Source organism: Pseudopipra pipra, chromosome 10 (genome assembly GCF_036250125.1).
Source record: "Pseudopipra pipra isolate bDixPip1 chromosome 10, bDixPip1.hap1, whole genome shotgun sequence".
NCBI lineage: Eukaryota > Metazoa > Chordata > Aves > Passeriformes > Pipridae > Pseudopipra > Pseudopipra pipra.
The window spans coordinates 2,117,890-2,137,475 of NC_087558.1; the positions used below are offsets into that span (position 1 = coordinate 2,117,890).

Sequence of the window (19,586 nt, forward strand, 5' to 3'; positions counted from 1 at the left end):
GTGGAGCATTGCTTTGGTCAGAGGTGAAAGCAGACAGAGACAAGGTGGGTGTTCACAAGGAGCTCAGGACATCTGTCCTTTGCAGCAGAAACTTCCTACCGTGGAGAGCAGAATCGTGGGATGGTTTGGGTTGCAGTGACCTTAAAGATCATCCAGTTCCACCCCTGCCATGGGCAGGGACACCTCCCACTAGCCCAGGTTGCTCCAACCTGGCCTTGGACACTTCCAGGGATGGGGCAGCCACAGCTTCTCTGGGCAACCTGTGCCAGGGCCTCACCACCCTCACAGGGAACAATTTCTTCCCAATATCCCATCTAAACCTCCTCTTTTCTAATTTAAAGCCATTCCCCCTCATCCTGTCACTACACATCCTTGTCAATAGTTTCTCTCCATCTTTCTTTTGGGCTCCCTTCCCTGTACACACATTTTTATTTGTAGGAAGTTTCTGAGAGGGATCTCTATGGGGGCACATTTCTCATGTATTGCAGATTTTGAGTGCTATTGGTTGATGATCTAAACTTGCTGGTTTGAAAAATTTATAAAAGGCCTTTCTAAAAAAATATTACTTAAAGTACATTAATGACATTTTTCACTTGATAAAAACTTTAGGACCTTTTAACTTTTAACCATAACGGTGTGAACATTATAAGTAAAAAAAAAAAAACCAACCTTTTTTTTTCACTAATTTCTCATCCAAACCAAGAATCTTAAATTATGGCTGGACCACAGCAATAATAAAACTTAAAAAAAAAAAAAAGTACTTGGACTTCCTTAAGATTTCAAAACTTCATAAACATGGGGGCTCATTTTGCATGGAATTCCATGTAAATTGGGCACTCAGAGGATGATTTATCTCCACAAGTGACTGGTTTGGATGCAGGTGCCCACAAGGTTTGTAGGATAGGAAGTGGCAGCGCTTCCCCACCAACCACCTAGGATTGTTTTTCCAGTCTTTTCCAGAAAGATCAGGGGAAAGGATGGAAACAGAGCTTTCTCTTTCTTCTGTTGATAAGCAGTGAGGAAGAGCCACTCTAAGGCTCTCTGTAGGAATATCACACTTCAAATTAAGTTAGGACTACATTTAGTCACTGCTTGCTAAGCTGAGTTTAGTCATGGACGTCCCACTGATGACCCTCGAGCTAAGAAATGCTGCTGTCCTATTTTAATCTCAACTTTTTAATTAATGTAATAAAAGTACATCCAAATAACTTAGAAATAAGCCTGGTAGATGTGCAGGGGCACTGCTGGTGATCCTGATCCGTGTTGCTGGGCAAGACCAGGAAGGAATATATATTTCCAGCTAAGGAAAAGGTCCTTGGGAAGCTGTTTTTAACAGTCTTGGGTAAAGGATGCCCAGAGGGACTTCAGGGAGAAAGTTCTGGAGGTTCATGGTGGGTAAAAGCTGCCCAGAGGGGCTTCAGGGAGAAAGTTCTGGAGGTTCATGTTCTGCCCACGTTCATGTGGAGTCGCCCTTGGTAATGGATTTGGGAGGTGATCCATGAAATTGGTCAGGAAACCTTTATGGCAGGATAAATGGGAGCTTTGATGGAATGGAATTAAGAAAATGAGTTTTAAACAAGAGAGAGGTATGGTGCTGGCCAGCTGAGCCCCCAAATTTCTCCTGACTTAATTTAATGGTTCATTTGTACTTTCGGGGTCAGTGCAGCTGGAACGGGTTCATCTCCCCTTCCTGCTTTTGGTTTGGTTTTCACTGTTGGATTATTGGTTCTGTTTACTTTTAACACACTCCTTTCATTTGGCTTTTTTTTTTTTTTTTTTTGGTGTAAAAACCTTCAGCTGCTGTGCTCAGCCTGAACTACAATTAGCAGGGTAATAATGGAGCAATTAAGTGCAATTAATGTGGAGCAATAATGAAGCAGGAGAAAACAGTGCCCTGCCAAGGTGCTTTATACTTATACATACTCCTCACAACAGGGCTGTTGCCCATGTGCTGGCCATACTGGTGTTACTGGGAGCTCCAAAACAAGACCCTGCTTCCACCTTACAGCCTCTTTCCATCCTGGATGAATGGTTTCATCTACAGGAAAAGGGATTTCAGTGCTGGAGCAGAGTTTCCCAAGCTGTGGTGTGGTCTCAAGCTGTCAAAAGTGTTATCTCACCTCCTCTCTCTTTTAGCTGGGGGGAAAAAAATTGCTTCTGTTCACTGCTGAGTGCCAAAAATGCCTTGAAGTCTCCTGCTGGAACCCACAGATTTTGAATAAGAAGTAGGTAGAGTTATTCCAGCTTTTCCAGCAGCAAGGAGAAGTGCAAAGGGTTGGGAAAATCTCAAAAGGCTTTTTAGCAGAGGTTATTTTCAGCTGTTTCTTTCCTTCCTCTCACCCCAAACCTTTGAAATTTAGTGAAGCTGAAGAACTCACTCAAAAAAAAAGGAATTTTCACTGGAGTAAGGCTGCAGGAACCCTCCCAAAAAGCAACTGCTGCTGTTTTTCCTCCATCTTCCTGCACCTTCTGCAAAGCCAGACAAAGATAACAGGCCCACTAAGGAAGAAAAGTGCTTTCCATGAATCCCATGGGATGGCAATGGAAATCCCTCTTCCTGAGCAAAGGAACTTCCTTGTTCTGCTTGCTCTCAGTTAAATGTTTAAATAGCAATCTTGCATCGGGGTGTGTGCCTTGGAGACAGGAGACCCAGCCTTTGCAAAACTATGAAAAAGTGTTTTTCCTTGTCCTCCAAAAAGCAGATCAGTTGGGTTTGATGACATGGGGAAGAAATCCCCTTTTTCAGAAATTAAAAAATGAGATGTTACTGGAAACAGGATTGATGAGGAGATGCCAAGGCATTTACATCATCATATCATCTAGTTAACAAACAGAATTGAAAATAAAATTTGGCACAGGTTTTTGGTTCAAGCACCAACTTGCTGGGTAAATATTTTTATTTTTTCACCTCTGACATTTGGCTTGTAACTTTTTGGTCTATTTGAGTCTATTTTAAGTCTATTTTATGGGCTGCTTCCATAGAAAATGTCACAGGTATTGCCATTTTTTGTCTCCTCCTATGCTGTGGGATAACTGGAAGTGTGATTACAGCTTGGCACCCCGGATTTGCAGGATAACAACTGGGATTAAACTGCCAGGACAACTGAGATTTTGGCTCCCATTTGAGCCCAAACCACCCAGTTGTGCCACCAGCACACACAGGTATTTGTTGCCTTAATTTGAAGCAGATTAGTGGTTTTTTTTCCCCCCAGAGACAGGAGAGGGCTTGGATCCAGTGAGGATGAACATGGCAATCCCCCCATGGATCCATTTAGGAAGCTCTCAAACCTCATCCCAGAACATTTATTCCAAAATAATCTGTCTGCCACAGTGCCAGCCCGGCCCACACGCATCCAGACTATTTATGAATGAAGAGAAAACACAGAAGAGCTGAGTCATGAGCACCAGAATGTCATTTCAGAAGAATAAAATTTAATTTTTATCTGAAAAAAACCCGCATACACATGTTCAGATATGGTCAACCTTCACAACATGTCTTCGTTTCCAAACAGATTTGTGCTTTTAAGGTGCAGGACCCCACTGCAGCTTAATAAAGAAGTTAAGAGGGGTTTTTTTTATATCCTATAACTGTGCAATCATCATTTGAAAGCTATTTACATTTTGCACCTCTCCCTTCTGAGAACAGCAGCATCAGCTGTTAGAGATGTGCAGCTGTAATTTATGATTTGGGATTTACATGTGATTGAGGTGTAGTGTGAAAACCAAACAACCTTTCATTGTTCCAGAAACTCCCCACGGGCAATGATTATAAATCTAATTTCTTCTTTAGAAAGGAGATCTCTTTAAGCCCTCAGACTTCCCTGCAGGTATTAAAATATTACTTCCACGCTGATTCCTCGATCATCTTCCCCTGGTCCTGACATGCACTTTGCTGCCTTGGTGAGTGGGAGCAGAAAGAAAAGGGCTTGGGTTTTATCAAATAAGGCAGGAGGGCACTGAAATAGAGCTGAGTTTGCTTCTTTCTGTCATCTTCACTAAACTGCAAGATTACACACAGTATTAAAAAAAATAATAATCTCTTTTAGACCATCTGAACAACTTAGATGCAAAAAAGTTGGATTAAAGTTCATCCTCCTGTTGCTTTCTCTTCCAATTTCCTCTCCCATCCGTTAAAAACTAGAAGTCAATGACCAGCCAGGTGTTAGGACTCAAATCATGCTGGATATACTCATTTCTTTATATTCTGTAGCCTGGGCAGAGAAGCCATGGGGGGGTTTTTCCCCTGCACTGTGAACTTCGTGTATGATGAGTGTTGCAGCCCTCAGCCATCGCAGTCTCTGCTGTTTTGCACATGCCAGAGTGATTAAATTAGGCTGCTGAAAGTGGCTGAAATCAGGCAAATGTGGCATTGCAGGTGATGTGCTGCCTGGGCTGGTTTCAGAGGGGCTGTGCAGGCAGGACCTCAGAGCCTCCCTCCGCTCCCCAGCTCCGGGAATGAAGCAAAGCCGTGTGTCGTGAGAGCAAACGGTGTTTTCCTACGGGCCAGAGTGCTGTGGAACAAACACACAACATTCCACACGAGCTGCCGGGGCGGGTTCAGTTCACCACGGACACGGCGCCGTCGGGCTGGGCCCCGAAAATCTGGGAGAAGAACTCGAGGGCCAGGCGGACGTGGATGGGCACGAAGACGTAGGCCGTGTACACCACCATGGCCACCACGGTCACCGTGATGGTGTGGAACATGGACTGCTCCCAGGGCTCCAGCACGTAGCTGCAGGTCACCAGCAGGTACTGGTAGTACAACCAGTAGATATAGTCCTTCACCCGCTTCACATCCATCCTCAGCTCCTGGGGGTTGGGAGACGACCTGGAACGACAGGGAACTCCGGATTAAACTGCACTGGAGAGGCCTGGCACTGAACCAGGATGTGGTGACCATCATTTCGAGTTTGATATCACATGTGAGCGTTGTATAAAGTGAATTTCAAGCAGAGGTAACACATCAGTGCCATCAGCAGCACAGGGAACAGTGTTGAGCTCTGCAGCTGCTTCTTGAATTTATCAAAGCTCTATCACTTGGACAATCTCAATTCCCAGGGAAGCTGTGGCTGCCCCAGCCCTGGAACTGTTCCAGGCCGGGTTGGATGTGGCTTGGAGCAACCTGGGCTAGTGGAAGGTGTCCCTGCCCATGGCAGGGGTGGGACTGGATGAGCTTTAAGGTCCCTTCCATCCCAACCCATCCTGTGATTCTATGAATTCCCACATTCCGACTGTGAGTGTATTTTTCTGTCCGTTCTGTTCTAGGAATTAAAGCCACATGATCCCACAAAGGCACAGGGATCACATGGAAATCAGGGAAATAGGCATTTAAAAGGGAAGGCTTTGGGTCAGTTTCCATAAATGTGGATGGCAGACAGATATGCCCTGGGATAAAGATGAGATTAAAAAACTGCTCTAAAACCCCCTCTGCTTCCTTCTGGTGATATTTTTTATTGTTTCTGCAATTGTTGGGAATAAAAAAAAAAAAGACAAGCTATGAAAGGGAGGGGAAAAAAAGTAACCTCAAATTGCAGAAGAAATTTTTCCAGCTCACTCCAAAGAAATAAGACACATTTCAGATTAAATGTATTTAATAGAAGTTACAAGTCTAGGAAAGGTTTTCCTCTCAGGTGATACCTTTCTGCATTCATTGTTCCCAGCTCCATGTGGAAAGAGGAATGGTTGAGCAAGTATTAACTAGGAAATGGGGTTTGCCTTCCATTGCTTATTGTTAAAATTGTTTTTTGGCATTTTAAATAACCTTTAAATGCAGGCTTAAAACATGTATTTCAAGAAAATAGAATGACAAGCAACTGTATGAGGCTTCCCAGAGGGCCGTCTTAATTTTGGGGGTTGAGTTTAAGGACATACCAGGTCAGCTCCCAGGGAATACAGCAGATTTTCCTGCTGGAAAATCTTCCAATGTATCATTTTTTTACCTACACTTCTGTTGCCTGAAATGCCAGGAACAGAGAGACTTGGGCACATCACATCCCTCAGGCCTTGTGTTCGTAGCGAGTTTTGGGCACCAGAAATTTCCCGTCCCTCAAAGCCACAAATACCAAGGTAGCAGGGAAAAATTTGCAGCCTGTGATTAAAATAATGAGAGGCCAGTGATACAGGCCAAAAAATATGACAGCACTCAGTGGTTTGCTGCTGTCCACAATATTCTGGTGGTTTGTGGGTATTTACCAAAGGGAAGACAAGGTACCCTACAAAGGATGCCTGGTTTGTTTTCTAACAGCTTTATTTTGGTTGCTGGTGTGTAAATCTTTGGCTGGTGGGTGCCCAGCCAAGTGAACACACCCTGGATTGTGTTTCTCCATCTTTCTTCCCCTGGATCACTGGTACTCTCACACCTCACTGTCTGGAGGTGCTGCAAGGTAGATTTGGGGGTTTTCCTTTTTCTCTGGGAAGACAACAACCACAGGCTGACCTTAAGCCTGGCTGTCTGACTGATGGATACTCCAAATGCCTGTCCAAGCTGTTGTTGAGAACCTGACTGTGTTTATTCCCCCTCCTCATCCATGTGCAGGCACTTCTCCCCATTTTCTCCTCCCATCTCTCAGGTTTCTGTCCAGATTTTTATGCAGCAACCTTTCTGTACTTGCCCCATCATCCCCCAACAAACACACTTTCCTTCCCACCAGCCTTTCTTCTGTGTTCTCCAACCATCAGTACCTTCCCAATATATCCTTTATTCCCCCAATTCTCATAAAGCAGTTCATTTCCTTCACTTCCATCTTTCCATATCTCCCAGACCAAGAAACTGCCTCCAGTGCTTTTGGAGGGAAAGATCACTCCCATTTTAAATCCAGCAATGAACTGTCTTTGCTGGGAACAGTTTTACTTGCAAGAGTTCAGGCTGGGCAGAAATGTCACCACTGGTCCCTGTCCTGGCATGAATGGAAGATAATTTATTTTAAAGCAGAACTCAAGAGGGACCTTAAAGCCTTGTGAATATTGCAAAGCCTTCAATAAAAATGGCACAGCTGGCAAACTGTGACTCCCTGGGAGCCAAAAGTGTCTCTATTTAGCCCCTGTGCAAAAAGAGCAGCATCTTCCAATGAAGAGGTTAAGCCCTTTCCTCTGCAATTGGAAGGAGAACGATAAGGGCCCTCTGATACTCTCTAGGATTAAGGTATTTACACTGGGGTTAGACCTGTGCTAGTTAAACTCATACCTTTCTTGGGTAAATACCTGCTAATCCTGCCTGCTGCAAGGCTGGAGCTCTGGCTGTGGGTGGCTGAGGCTCTGAGGCACCAGAGGTGCACATACACTTGTGTATCTCTGTATAGAGCTGGTTTAAGGAGCAGCCAAAGCCAGGAAAAACCTTCCCTAGGCTGATTTGCCTGATATTCAACCAGGCTGCAGCCTCAGCACTATCACTTTCCAGGCTCTGCTGTCTTGGAGGGAGGCATGAATAAAGGATGAAGTCATTAAAATGATGAGCAGCCCTTTTTGATTTAACCAAAGACCTCGTCACACTTTGTTTCTCCAGCCTGGGGATTGTGTTTCCACTCAGCTCCACCACAAAGTCCAGCCTGTGCTTCTCTGCTTCTCCCAGTTCAGGGTGCGGGGGGATAACTCCATCCCCAGGCACTCCTGGAATACCAGGGAAAACACACACTGTCTTAATGCAGAGGCTTTGTGGTCTCCTAATGAATGGCAGAGGCTGAGATAAGTAAAAGCCAAACAGTGAATGACAGAGTCCTCACCACTAACTCACCTCCACTGCATTTCATCTGCCCAGAGACCTTCTCTGATAGCAAGAGAAGGGCAGCAGCACAAAGAGTGTTGCAGGATAATGCCATTCCAGGTGCATAATTTATGAAGGAAAACATAGGAGGGAAAGGAAAAAAAAGGCACCTTAAACCAGCTGCTCAGGAAATGAGAGACCAGGCTGCCCTGTGCCACAGACACCTCTGGGAAGGAACCCTGTTTGCATTAATTTGGGCCCAGTGTGGAGCACAAGGAACAGCCCAAAGCTCCACACCTCCAGCAGCTTTCCCACCCAAATTACTTGTACCGATAATCAAAGGGAATGGTAGATCACCACACCAACTTCTGAGGCTAATAAAAAAAAAAAATCTGTATTTTCAGCAGGATTTGTCCTTCTACTTCCATTTTTAAGCATTGCTGTGTTTTATTATATTACTACTGTGACTCTGAGTTGAAGGAGTCCTGAGTTGTTCACTCTTCAGTTCCCAGAATTCCAGAGCAGGAGGTAATTTGCTCTTATGCCATTTTAACTTAACACTGTCTGTCTGCAAATTTGGATTTAAACAATTGTGGAAATGCCTTTCTAGAGGCCATGGGACTGTTCCAGCCAGCTATGAGTGAAATGAAGAGAATTCACCTTCTCAAGCTATTAAGCAACATTCAGGTTATTTTCAGCAATTCCACCTCCAAGCCCAAAAAAAAAAAAAAAAAAAAGAACCAAACCCAAGAAGAGAAACCTGTAAAGCAGCTTTTATTGTTTTAAGTGGCTGCCTGATTTTCTTACTTGTTGATACATGCCTCTGATTAGGGCAGCTGGAAAGATAAATCATCATCAAAATGCCCCAAGTTTCATTTCAGAGCATGTCTAATCTCAAAAATTGCTTTATTAGTGGCCTGGTGTTGGAGCTAGTTGGGAGTTGGAACCTGAAGATGCCAGTGTAAGGGACTTTAATGTGGAATTTATGCTTTGAGCAGCTGGGATTTGGGGAATTTTGGTCGTGGTATAAGTCCACAACTCTGACCCATGGCCGGACAGCACCTGGTGGGAAATTCCTGTGGGAAGAAACATTCTTGGAGGGGAACTGGGATAGACTGGTTTCCAAAGAATGCTTGAGAAACACTGGACACCTTCAGCAGGAGGGGTTGGTTGAGTTACAATACAGAGAAAAAGGCTTTCCAAGATATATTCATGTCTAAGTTTATCTGGGAGGGGGAAAAACAAACCCTGGGAGTGGAGGTGGCCCCGTTCACAGGGTGCCTCTGGTGCTTTGAATGTAAAGTAGGGACAAGGAGAGAAGAAAAACAAGCAATCAATCAATCCACCCCCAAAATGCAAATATTTAATTGGCTAGAAATTAGCCATTTGCTAAATAACTGCTGTGATAGCACAGAAGCAAGAGTGGGTGGGTTTTGCAGCATCCTGAGGGATTCCTCTCCTGCTGAAGCTTAAATAAAATCCTGCCACGAGCCCCTGAGGGGGTTCCCAGTCCAACCACCCCCTGAGCACCCACATGTGGGCAGGTGCAACGAGGCAAAGTGCAATAATTGTTTTTAAGTTGTCTGCTATATAAATAATTGCAGCTATTAGAAGAGGAATGGGTAGTCACCCCCTTGGGGATTGAAGTAGAGATCCTTTCTGCAGGTTATTTAGCTGTTCTTTGTCGTTTTATTGTGTTAAATGGGTTTGTTCTGCTGTAACTCAGAATATCCTGACTTATCCAAGGCACCAATCTTGTCCCTCTTAGGGGGGACAAGCCAATGTGATCCTGGGCTGAGCCCACTGATTTTGTGCAGGCAGACATCTCCAAATTTGTGCAGACAGACATCTCCAAGTGCAAACAGAACCATAAAGGGATTCCCATTCCCACTCCATCCTTCGTTGCCTTTAATGTTTTATTCAGTGAGCACCAAGCAGAGAGCATAAGGAATGAAATTCAGGTCCTGTGGACCAGCAGTGGGGAAGAAATTTCGCTGAGGCAGCAGCTAGTGCAGGGAATCCCAGGGACACCCTCAGCCTGTTCCTCTGTTGCATCCCTGCAGCTCCAATTCCTCAGCTCAGCCCAGAAAGCTGCCTGTTCCCTCCTGAGAAGCAGAAACCCCTCAGGTTACTGCAGTGCTTCCACATGGATCTTTAAATGTCCCCTCGAGCTTGTTTTCACAGGGAGGAAACACCAGGCAGAGGATGTGAGTGAGAACAGCAGCAACAATCCCAAAGGAGGCCCCGTTAAAAATGCCTCGACATCCAGACTGTAATAAATAATTACAATTGATTTACACCCCACCTGTAATTCTGCAGTGCAGAGCAGCACTGAGGCAATCTCTGGTTCCTTTCCCTCAGCTTTCATCCTCCTGAATCAGCACCTCAGCACACTGGGCCCTGCATTCCTGCCAGCTCCTGTGCTCCAGGAAATGTGTGAGCTCCTGCTTGTGTCCCGTCCAACAGCAGGATAAAGCTCTGAGCTGGTCAAGTTTTATTGCTCTATGTGACTCAGACATTCTGCATGTGGGTGAACATGGTTTGACTGCTCCTGTGGGGTTTTCTGGACGAAAGAAGTTCTTCCAGGAGTGGGAAAAATGCTTAAAAAGTGGGAAGGGTGAGACAGAAAAGCATTTTTGGCCCCGTTTCTGCTTTCCCTTGCTCAGGAGAAGGAACTCCAGCATCTTCCTGATCTTTAAATACGAGCCCTCCTTCCTGCTGCCCTCAGTGGGAGCACAGAGGTGCTGTTTGGGTTCTTTTATATGTTACATAATGCACACAAGACCTTTTGCTCTTCGGGAAGACTTCCTTTTACCTCTGGTGACTCCAAACAAGGCAGCAAAACCCTCATGGAGTGGTAAAGCCACTCCTGCACAAAGTCTGGCCCAACTTCCTCATGTCCAGCTCTGACCCCAAACCTCCCCCTCGTGTGCTGCCACGTCCATGCTCCTCCAGCAGCTCTTCTGGGCTCCCCAAGAGTGGTTTGGTGCTATAATTCAGCTCCATCCCTACCTGGAACACGTGGATTCTTGTCAGCCTGGGTGGAAGTATTTAACAATAAACAGTGGAAGGCAAACACCTAACTATTTTTTTTGTTGAAATGGCAAATTTGCTCCTTCAGTTGAGCTGAGCACACAGATGGGGGACACATGGCCCACAGTGATGTGGGAAGTAATTTTAAATGTGATATACAAACTGTTGACCCTGGGGAAAGCAGCACCCACAGGGACTTCATTTGGAGAGAGGCTCCCAACCATTCAATAACAGAACAGAGGTTGAAAGCAGTTAAAGTTTAGACTGATTTCATGCCTTACCTACCCCTGCAAGCTGTAGGCTGCTCCTAGCAAAGCCACATTGCTGAATAAATCAACTCCCCCTAACTTTGCAGCTTGGCTGATTTATCAGTCCACTCTCCTGTCTCTACTCAGGCAGAGGAAGGAGGAGATGCAGCTTCTCTGCAACAACAACATCCTTGGAGCAGCTCTGTCCCATTTTCTTCCAAGGCCAAATTAATTTTTCAACAATTTTTCTGTTCGTCCCTCCTCTGAAGTTTCCTCAGTCATTTCCTTACATAACTATCTGCTCCTTAAATCTATGCACAAATCCCTTCCTTTCCAGCTTCCTCTGGGCTGAGCATGTTTTGGGCTCCAAGTCCTCCCCCTGTGACAGGACTTGAACCCTGGAGCAGAACTGGTGAGCAGCTCTGCCAGGGCAGAGAGGTGAACTGGCAACTTGAAATCCCAGGAAAAGCTTTCCCTGTATTTTCAGGGTAAGCACAGTTTAGGACAGACATGGTTTTGAACTAAACTGATTCCCAAAAAAGCCCCTCAAATTTGTAACAAGATACCAGCACCAGGTTTAAATTGCAAATACTCAAAAATTGAGACTTCTCAAAGAACTGTTGCAGGAATATCTTAGAGAGGGTTTGGTGAGGTTTTGCCTTTGCTCTTGGTGACAAACCTTAGTTCCTGCAAGACTTGTGAGATTTGGGACATCATCTACATCCTTCAAAAGGACTTTAAAGGTCTTCAGGTTCAGAAGGCTGTGTAAACACGTCACTCTCCAGACAAAATAGCTGAGGTGTTTGGGGTCTAAAAAAAGATTTACTTCCGATTGCAGTTCTTATTTTATTCAGACTTCTTTGCTTTGCTCTGAGTCATTTCTGAAGCAGCTGAAAATAACAGCTGCTCTTGGGTTATGTGTAATACGAGAAGGTGAGTATTGTCAGAGTAATGACAGGTATTAGTGGGAAACAGGGACCAAACTCTTGTGCAAGTGCATCTCCTTGGAGATCTAATGCAGGGAAGGAGAGTTGCACCACAGCAGCCCGAAAGGGGAAAAGAAAAAATGAAGTGAGATCCCTGCAACAGATAAGAAGGAAAAAGGGAGACTCACATTTTTCACAGAAACTGATTTAACCCCATAGGTGTAGGAAGGAATGATTTCCCTCACAGGCCACTTCATCCCTGTGAGCAAACAGGTCTGACCACAGAAAGCTGTTGATACAGAATATCCCTAAAATGAGGCGAAAGCAAAGCCACCCTTAATTTTTGGAGGGGAGACACAAGGAACCCTCCAGTCACACAGCAGGGCAAGACAAGGCTCTTCAAAGCTGCAGCACCCCGTGGTGCTGAGCCCTGAAAAGCAACGAGTGGGGTCCCCTCTGAGTGGACACAGCCAAGCATTGTGTCCCATCCCAACTCCCTGGGCTCCTCTGCTCCCAGGGTGCTGTTTTTGGGAATGTTCACTTGGCTCTACACCAGCAGCAAGGCCAGGCTTGAGGTACAGACACAGCACAAAGGAAAAGCTTGATAAAACCTGGCTTGGCAGGACCCAGAGCAGAGCCAGGGATGGTTATCAGCCAGCTGGAGCACTGTGTTCTGGTGCTGTGCACTGCACCACATGTCCTGGATGCTGTTGGGACACAGGGAACATGGAACAAGCATTCCCGTGGCCCTGAGCTGCTCCCCAGATGCTGTTTCCCCACATCTCCCATTCCAGCTGGAAAAATGTACAGGCTTCATGTAAAGCTTCCCTGTTTTCCCCCACCAGACCTGCACCATCTAGAAATCACTCCAAGGACTCGTGGAATTGCTCTCAAAACATAGTTATTTGTACCATACTCATGATATCTGTGAGAAAAAGATAAAGAAGTGTCTCAATTCCTAAAGCATCAAAATCCACAGTCCACAAAGTACCTTGTGCTGACTAAGCAGACCCTTTATTGCAGGGATTCTCTTCCCTGCTATCCCAGCTCCAACAGGGAGGTGGATCTGGCACCTGCTTCCCCCTGAAGGATTACTGGGAGCCACCAGCAACCCTAAGAAAACCAAAGAGCAAAAAAACCTGCAAGCAGTATTTCTGAGCAGAACAGTCACCTTCCCTCCTCCATCCCCTGTTTCCACCTCTGTGTTTCTGGGTGTTTGGTTTGCAGTAACCCCCTGCCAAGGCAAACCATCCTCCAACAGCTGCACCAGCCACAACACCTGGAAACCCCCGACTGCAGCAACGAGTCACAGAACCACAGGATGGTTTGGGCTCCAAGGGACCTCGAAGCTCCTCTCGTTCCAAGGGAACATTTTAAGCCCAGGGGGACCTTGCTGAAGGCTGTAGGTCAGTCCCTAACGCCACCACCACCTTGAAGGCAGCACAGCAGAGCAAACCCCCTGAGGCTTCACCGCTGCTCCGGGGCCTTTCCCCCGCGCTCCTTACCGAGCCTCTGGAGACCCTCCGGGCCAAGGTCACCGGCCCCGGGGTGCGGGAATACTCCGGGGCGCGGGGATGCTCCGGGGTGCGGGGATGCTCCGGGGTGCGGGGATGCTCCGGGGCGCGGGGATGCTCCGGGGCGCGCCTCTGCCGCGATGCCCTTGGGCGAGCGCGGCTGAGCGGGGGCTGAGCGAGGACACCGGGCCGTGCGGGGCTCCTGGTGCGGGGACAGCGGGCTGGGGGACAGCGGGCTGCGGGAACACCGGCGCTCCGGGATGCGGGCGCTCCGGGATGCGGGCGCTCCGGGATGCGGGCGCTCGGCGGCCCCGCGCCGCGCTCACCTCCGCGCCGCGCACCGCGGCTCCCCAGCCCGGCGCTGTTTAAATACCCCCCTCTCCCCCTCCCTCTCTCCCTCCCTCCCTCCCTCCTCAGCTCCATCCCTCCCTCTTTCCCTCCCTACCTGCCGCCCCGCTCGGCTCCTCTCGGCCGCGGCCCCGGGGCCGCTCCCGCCCCGCCCGCTGCCGCAGCCGCTGCGCTGGGGCTTGCGGCGTTCGGGGGGTGGGAGGAGCGGGGCCGGGCCTGGGGAATGCCGTGGGATGGAGCCGGCTGGCACCTCCGGCACGCCTGCTGTTTCCCTGGAGCGCGGTGTTTCCCTTGGAGCCGGCGGCTTTTCCAAGCGCCGGCGTCAGGCGGGATGCGGGGAGCGCAGGGAGCGCGCACCGGCTGCGCCAAAGCTGCCCCGCGCAGACCTGCGGGCACCGAGAGCCCTTCACATCGCGCCCGGACCCTGGAATATATCTGTTTTTAGTGTAGTTTGCGGCATAGCGGGGGTGCGAAGGGCTGCCCGGGGGCCGCAGGTGACTGGGAGCATCCCGGCTCCAAAGGGATGGGTGGGAAGGACCTGAGCGAGGTGCTGCGGCACGGCTGGGAGACACCGGGCGTGGAGAGAGAGAAACGGGTGTGTGTGTGTGTGTGTGATAGCACCGTTTATCAGGCGCTTCCAGAAAAGAGAGATGTGGATGGGCAAGTACTTACAGGACTTTATCTGAAATCCTGTGCAATGAATGATGATAACCATGAGGCTCGGTTTTCTGTAGTTTATTCTGTCCCAGAGATAAAAAAGCAGGATTTGATGTCCTGCTCACTACCAAACAGCTACTTAGGAACTTAAATTTGCAGTATAAGTGAGAAATAAAAGCAACAAGCACTTTATTCAGTTTTCCCATGGGGTTGGACTCAATGATACTTGTAGGTCCCTTCCAACTCAGCATATTCTGTGATTCTGGGTGAATTCCAGGTACAATCTCATTCACTAAACAAAGTCACCCCAGTGGGACTTGGTGTCACCTCCCTCACAGTGGGGCCACCGTGTCCTTGTTCTGGCACCCAGTGATGAATTCTAACCACAAAAAAGCCATAAAGGAATGCAAACTGTTTCAAAGGGCCAGGTGTAACTGCTGGTATTAAAGCTGTTCTTTTAATATTTGAACACATTTTTAATGATGCTTTAAAAATGCTCTTTCCTCAGTTAATACCTTTAAAAGGCACTGCACAAACAGAGCTGCACAGGCAACAAGGGGGTGATCAGGATGTGATGTTTCCCTTCCCAGCTGGTGCAGTGAGAACAGAGCCTTCTTCTGCTCTTTTCATGGATGTTGACCGTGGAACTGATGCTTGCTGAGTCTTTGATCTTAAAAAATGCTTATGCACAGGCTTTGTTTTAAGCTTTCAAATAGCTGTGTCCCTTCCTAGCTTGCAAAAGCACTCTGGGTTATCAGGGCACCTGCTCCACACAACAACTTTAGCTCTAGGTATTTTAAGGGACTGCTTGGGGTGATTTTTGAAGAGGTGTTTACAAATAACTGTCCCACACTCTCATTATCATCCCTATGGTCTGTTACTGTCTTGTTTCAGTCTTCCTGCTGATGGTCACAGAGTCATTGAAACAGAATTGTTTAGATTGGAAAAGCCCTCCAAGATCATCAAGTTCAACCACTAACCCAGCACTGCCAAGGCCACCACTGACCCATGTCCCCAAGTGCCACATCCACAGGGCTTTTAAATCCCTGCAGGGATGGGAACTCCCCCCCTGCCCTGGGCAGCTGTGCCAGGGCTGGACAGCCCTTTCTATAAAGATATTTTCCCAATATCCAACCTGAGCCTCCCCTGGCACAGCCTGAGGCCGTTCCCTCTCCTCCTGTCCCTTGTTCCCTGGCAGCAGAGCCCGACCCCCCCGGCTCCCCCCTCCTGTCAGGGGGTTGCAGAGCCAGAAGGTCCCCCCTGAGCCTCCTTTGCTCCAGGCTGAGCCCCCCCAGCTCCCATTACACTTGTGCTCTGCCCTTTCACCCATCTGCTGCCCTTGCCAGTTGGTTTAGAGGCAGGTTCAGTGTGTCTATAAACGTTTCACTCTTGCCTTTAGACACACACAGTGTCTTATCAAAAGGAGGAGGATTTGCCTTACAATGAATTACAGATTTGCTGATAATCAAACGTTGTTTGCCTTGAGACCAGACAGGGCTGCAGGTGCCCTACCAAGTGTTCCCAGAGGGAAGAACTTCACCAAGTCAGAACTGACTGAATTCAGGATTACTAACTCTTTTATGAGAAGTAGGACAGGGTTTAATCTAAAGGAGGCTGGGTTTGATTTATCATCCATTGCTGCTGAGACAGGGAAGGCTCTTTCTCTTCACCCACTGTTTCCCCCCTGAGCCTCTTGCTCCTGCCAGGTTCCTGCCTGACTCAGGAGAAGCCTCGCTGCTTGCCCATGGAAGAAATGAAAAGCAAAGCAATGAAAGGGGAACAAAAAAAAGGAAATGAAGAATTAACTGTTCTATTAGACCAGCTGGAGCAGACGGGGTTTGTAAAGGAGAGGCTTTGTGTGGTCTCATAAATACATTTAAAAACACATCTAACCCTTGCATTTACCAGCTGCAGGATGGCTCATGGAGCTCCTTCTGCCCTGAGAAAAGGAGCCAAAAATCCTCCCAGTGCCTTAAAATCAGGCCTATACCTTAAAAGATGAGTGTAACCCCTAAGCTAGGTCTAGTTGTGAACTTCCTTGGGGTTACCAGCCTCCTGCTCCAAACCTTCTGGAAACTCAGCCTTCTCTAAAAATGCTTGTCATGGTAAAAATCAGACCAGAGCTGTTACCTCAATAAAGTAGATAAAAAGAAAGGAGTTTGTTTCCTTGTCTCCCCAGGGGCTGCAGCTCTGGAAGATCTGCTCCCTTCCTTGTTTGGCCACTGGGGATTTGTGTTAATTATTACTGGGGATTGAAGCCCTTGGCTTTTGCTCCTGCAGGAAACATCCAGCTCATCCCTTGAGACAGGAATAAAATCCCACACCTGCCATAAAGGCTGTCAGAGCATTCCTGAAGTCAAAACTGTAATTTGTAATATTTGGTGAGCCTTTAGGCTCTGTCACACCCCGCTGCAGAAACACTTGCCAACAGGCAGGGTTCTTCCAGCCCGGATCACCAGGGGCTGGGTTGGACCCTGGGTGGCTTTGGATGTCAAATATTGACTAAGTCATGTCAAGGTGCCACAATGGTGCTTTTAGTAACTCCTTTTCCTGGTCTGCACCTGTCTGTTGCAGGTGGGAGATCTGAAACTTCACTTTTCACTTTTTTTCATGTGGTCTCATTTTGGGTAAGTTTATTTGGACTTTGACAGCCGGAGGAAAATAACTGCAAGGTCCTCTGAAGGCCTGGTTACCTCAAATCATGGAATCACTGAATGATTTGAGTTGGAAGGACCTTAAAGATCATCTTGTTCTGCCCCCTGCCATGGGCAGGGACACCTTCCACTAGCCCAGGTTGCTCCAACCTGGCCTTGGACACTTCCAGGGATCCAGGGGCAGCCACAGCTTCTCTGGGCAACCTGTGCCAGGGCCTCCCCACCCTCCCAGGGAAAGATTTCTCCCTAATCTCCAAAACCTACAACCTGAGCTGACCCAAGGATGTTCCTTCAAACCCAGCAGAACAACAGGCAGAAAACTCTTTTCATTTTTTTCATTTTTCATTTTTCATTTTTCAATATCTGGATGTAATCTTCAGATCTTGTCTACCTAGTCAGGCTGCCTTGATGAATGGAAAGGAAACTCCCAGAGTAAGCATGGAATTTGTCTGAGTTTGCAGAATATTCCTGTAAAAGGCTGGGATGCTGGGCAGAGGTGATGCCGGGGCTAAACCTCCCCTTATTGTGTTGTTAATTGTGCTCCTAACTAATTTGGTGTTACACTTCTCATTCAGCCTGCCAAATTAGAGGACAACCTTTTATCTAATGACAGGGCAGATAAAACAATCACCTCTCTGAGGGTGTGTGACAACCGTTTAAGGGTGATTATCTCTCCAAATGATGACACCACACCTCTCCGGAGTTACTGTTTTGGGGATTAGAGTCCCTTCAAAGGTACCTGTAAGGCAGGAAAGGCTGGGTGGGACACTGGTGGCCAGGGCTCATCCTGTCTTCTGGTGTGATTTCTTTCGGAATTTTGTTCAGTTTCTCCAGTCTGAGAAATTCTGTTGCACAGGAAACTGCTTATATACATCTATACCTATATCTACATCTATATCTATATCTGTATCTATATGTGAATCTATATCTATATCTATATATCTATCTATATCTATATTTATATCTATATCATGTAGTGAATTTGTAATTATTTATAAGCAGCCTTGTCCTCACGAATCTCAGCCTTAACTGGTGTTCTGGGGTAACTCTGCCAGTCCCCAGCTAGAGGAGGAGCTGGGTGGCATTCTGGCATCGGGAACGAGTAATTAGAAGGAAAAGGATTAATTAGCTTTAAGAACAAGGGCTGGGCAGGATCTACAATCCTGCTTGAGTCACATCTTCACATCTCTCTCAGCTCCCTGGCCAATATTAAATTGCTACATCCACTTTATTGCTCTGTAGAAGCAAGTGTGGGACCTCCTGTTAGGACTGGAATCTTGTTGTTGAGCTGGAGATCTGAACATGTCCACACTCACACCCTCACTGGGGTAAATCCCCACCCCATGGCTGTGACAGGGAGCACCTGCTTTGCTCCTCTAACCTATCCCAAAGTGTTTTAGAACAAAAAAAGAAGGTGCTTTGGGAGTTTAAAGTTTCCCTGTGCAGAAACCAGCCTTGTTCTGGGATGGTCTGGAAGAAACAACCCGTTGAACAGCAGTTTGGAGTTGCTGGAGAAGTTTTTCACCTGGAGAAAGCCCTTTGTCATCAATCCCACTCATTCTAATACCAGTTTGCCATGGGAAATTTTCTTAAAATGACCAGTTCTTACCAGTATTGGGGGTTTCTGTTTTGTTTTTCCTTATATAAGTTGACCATATGGGTTCAGTGTTTGTTACTGCTCTCAATGGAAACAAGTTTGAACAGTGTAGGTCTCACAAACACCTGATTTTTCATGTTTTATTTATTCATCACATGCACACAGTGTTGAGAAAATTCCCTTATGGAGGCTGTTCATAAGTTATCCTGGGAAAATGATTGTGTTATCCTGTTGTGCTTGCCCTGGATTGATCAGGATGCAGGGCATGATGTGGGAGGGGATGATTAGGGCTTAGGACTGGGATGTTTGGACAAGGCTCTCAGGCACAGAGTGGAATTCTTGGCGTTCCCCTCTGCAGGGCCAGGAGCTGGACTGGATAATCCTTGTGGGTCCCTTCCAAATCAGGATATTCTGGGATTTTATGGCTGTGCTTTGGCTGTAAAGCCATCCCTGGCAGGGCTGTTGGCAGCTCCTGGAGTGCCCTCTTGTGCTGAGCCTCAGAAATCCGTCCCACTGAAGCACATTTTGCTCTTCGTCCCTTTTCAAGGGAGAAATAAGAGATGAAAAGGGAGTAACTTTGCTCCTTCTCTAATCTTGGTGTGATTCTTGGTGGGATTTTTGGGACTGACCAGTGCAGAGCCAGGAGTTGGACTTTGATTTTTGTGGGTCCCTTCCAACTCAAGATATTCTGTGATTCCAATCAGAAGGTCTAAAAAATACAATGTATTTGTATTTTTATTTAAAATTTATTTATAATTATAATTTTTTATTATTATTATCCATTCCCCTGTTTATTCTTTCAGAGATATTTTGCTGCCTCTGCTTCTGGGTGAAGTGCAGAGGAGGTGGAGAATATTAGGCATATTCCAAAGAAATCAGTGGGAATTTTTCTCCTGACTTTAGTGTTGAT

At 46.9% G+C, this 19,586-nt stretch overlaps 1 protein-coding gene across 2 annotated transcripts; it reads right to left on the bottom strand.

Annotated features, from left to right (window-relative positions):
• Positions 1 to 3,410: 3,410 nt before the first annotated feature.
• On the bottom strand, positions 3,411 to 14,111 carry SPTSSB (serine palmitoyltransferase small subunit B). 2 transcript variants are annotated; one of them, XM_064665776.1, is made up of 2 exons: positions 13,866 to 14,111; positions 3,411 to 4,828 (listed from the first exon to the last, which is right to left on the bottom strand). In XM_064665776.1, the coding sequence occupies exon 2, from the start codon at positions 4,798 to 4,800 to the stop codon at positions 4,558 to 4,560; it is 243 nt and encodes an 80-aa protein (XP_064521846.1). In that variant the 5' UTR covers positions 4,801 to 4,828; positions 13,866 to 14,111; the 3' UTR covers positions 3,411 to 4,557. The 2 variants fall into 2 exon arrangements, with proteins under 2 accessions (XP_064521846.1, XP_064521845.1); XM_064665775.1 differs by lacking the exon at positions 13,866 to 14,111 and adding an exon at positions 13,412 to 13,753.
• Positions 14,112 to 19,586: the final 5,475 nt, after the last annotated feature.

Coding starts and splice junctions, on each gene's coding strand:
- SPTSSB (XM_064665776.1), bottom strand. CDS start 4,800: ATGGATGTGAAGCGGGTGAAGGACTATATCTACTGGTTGTACTACCAG.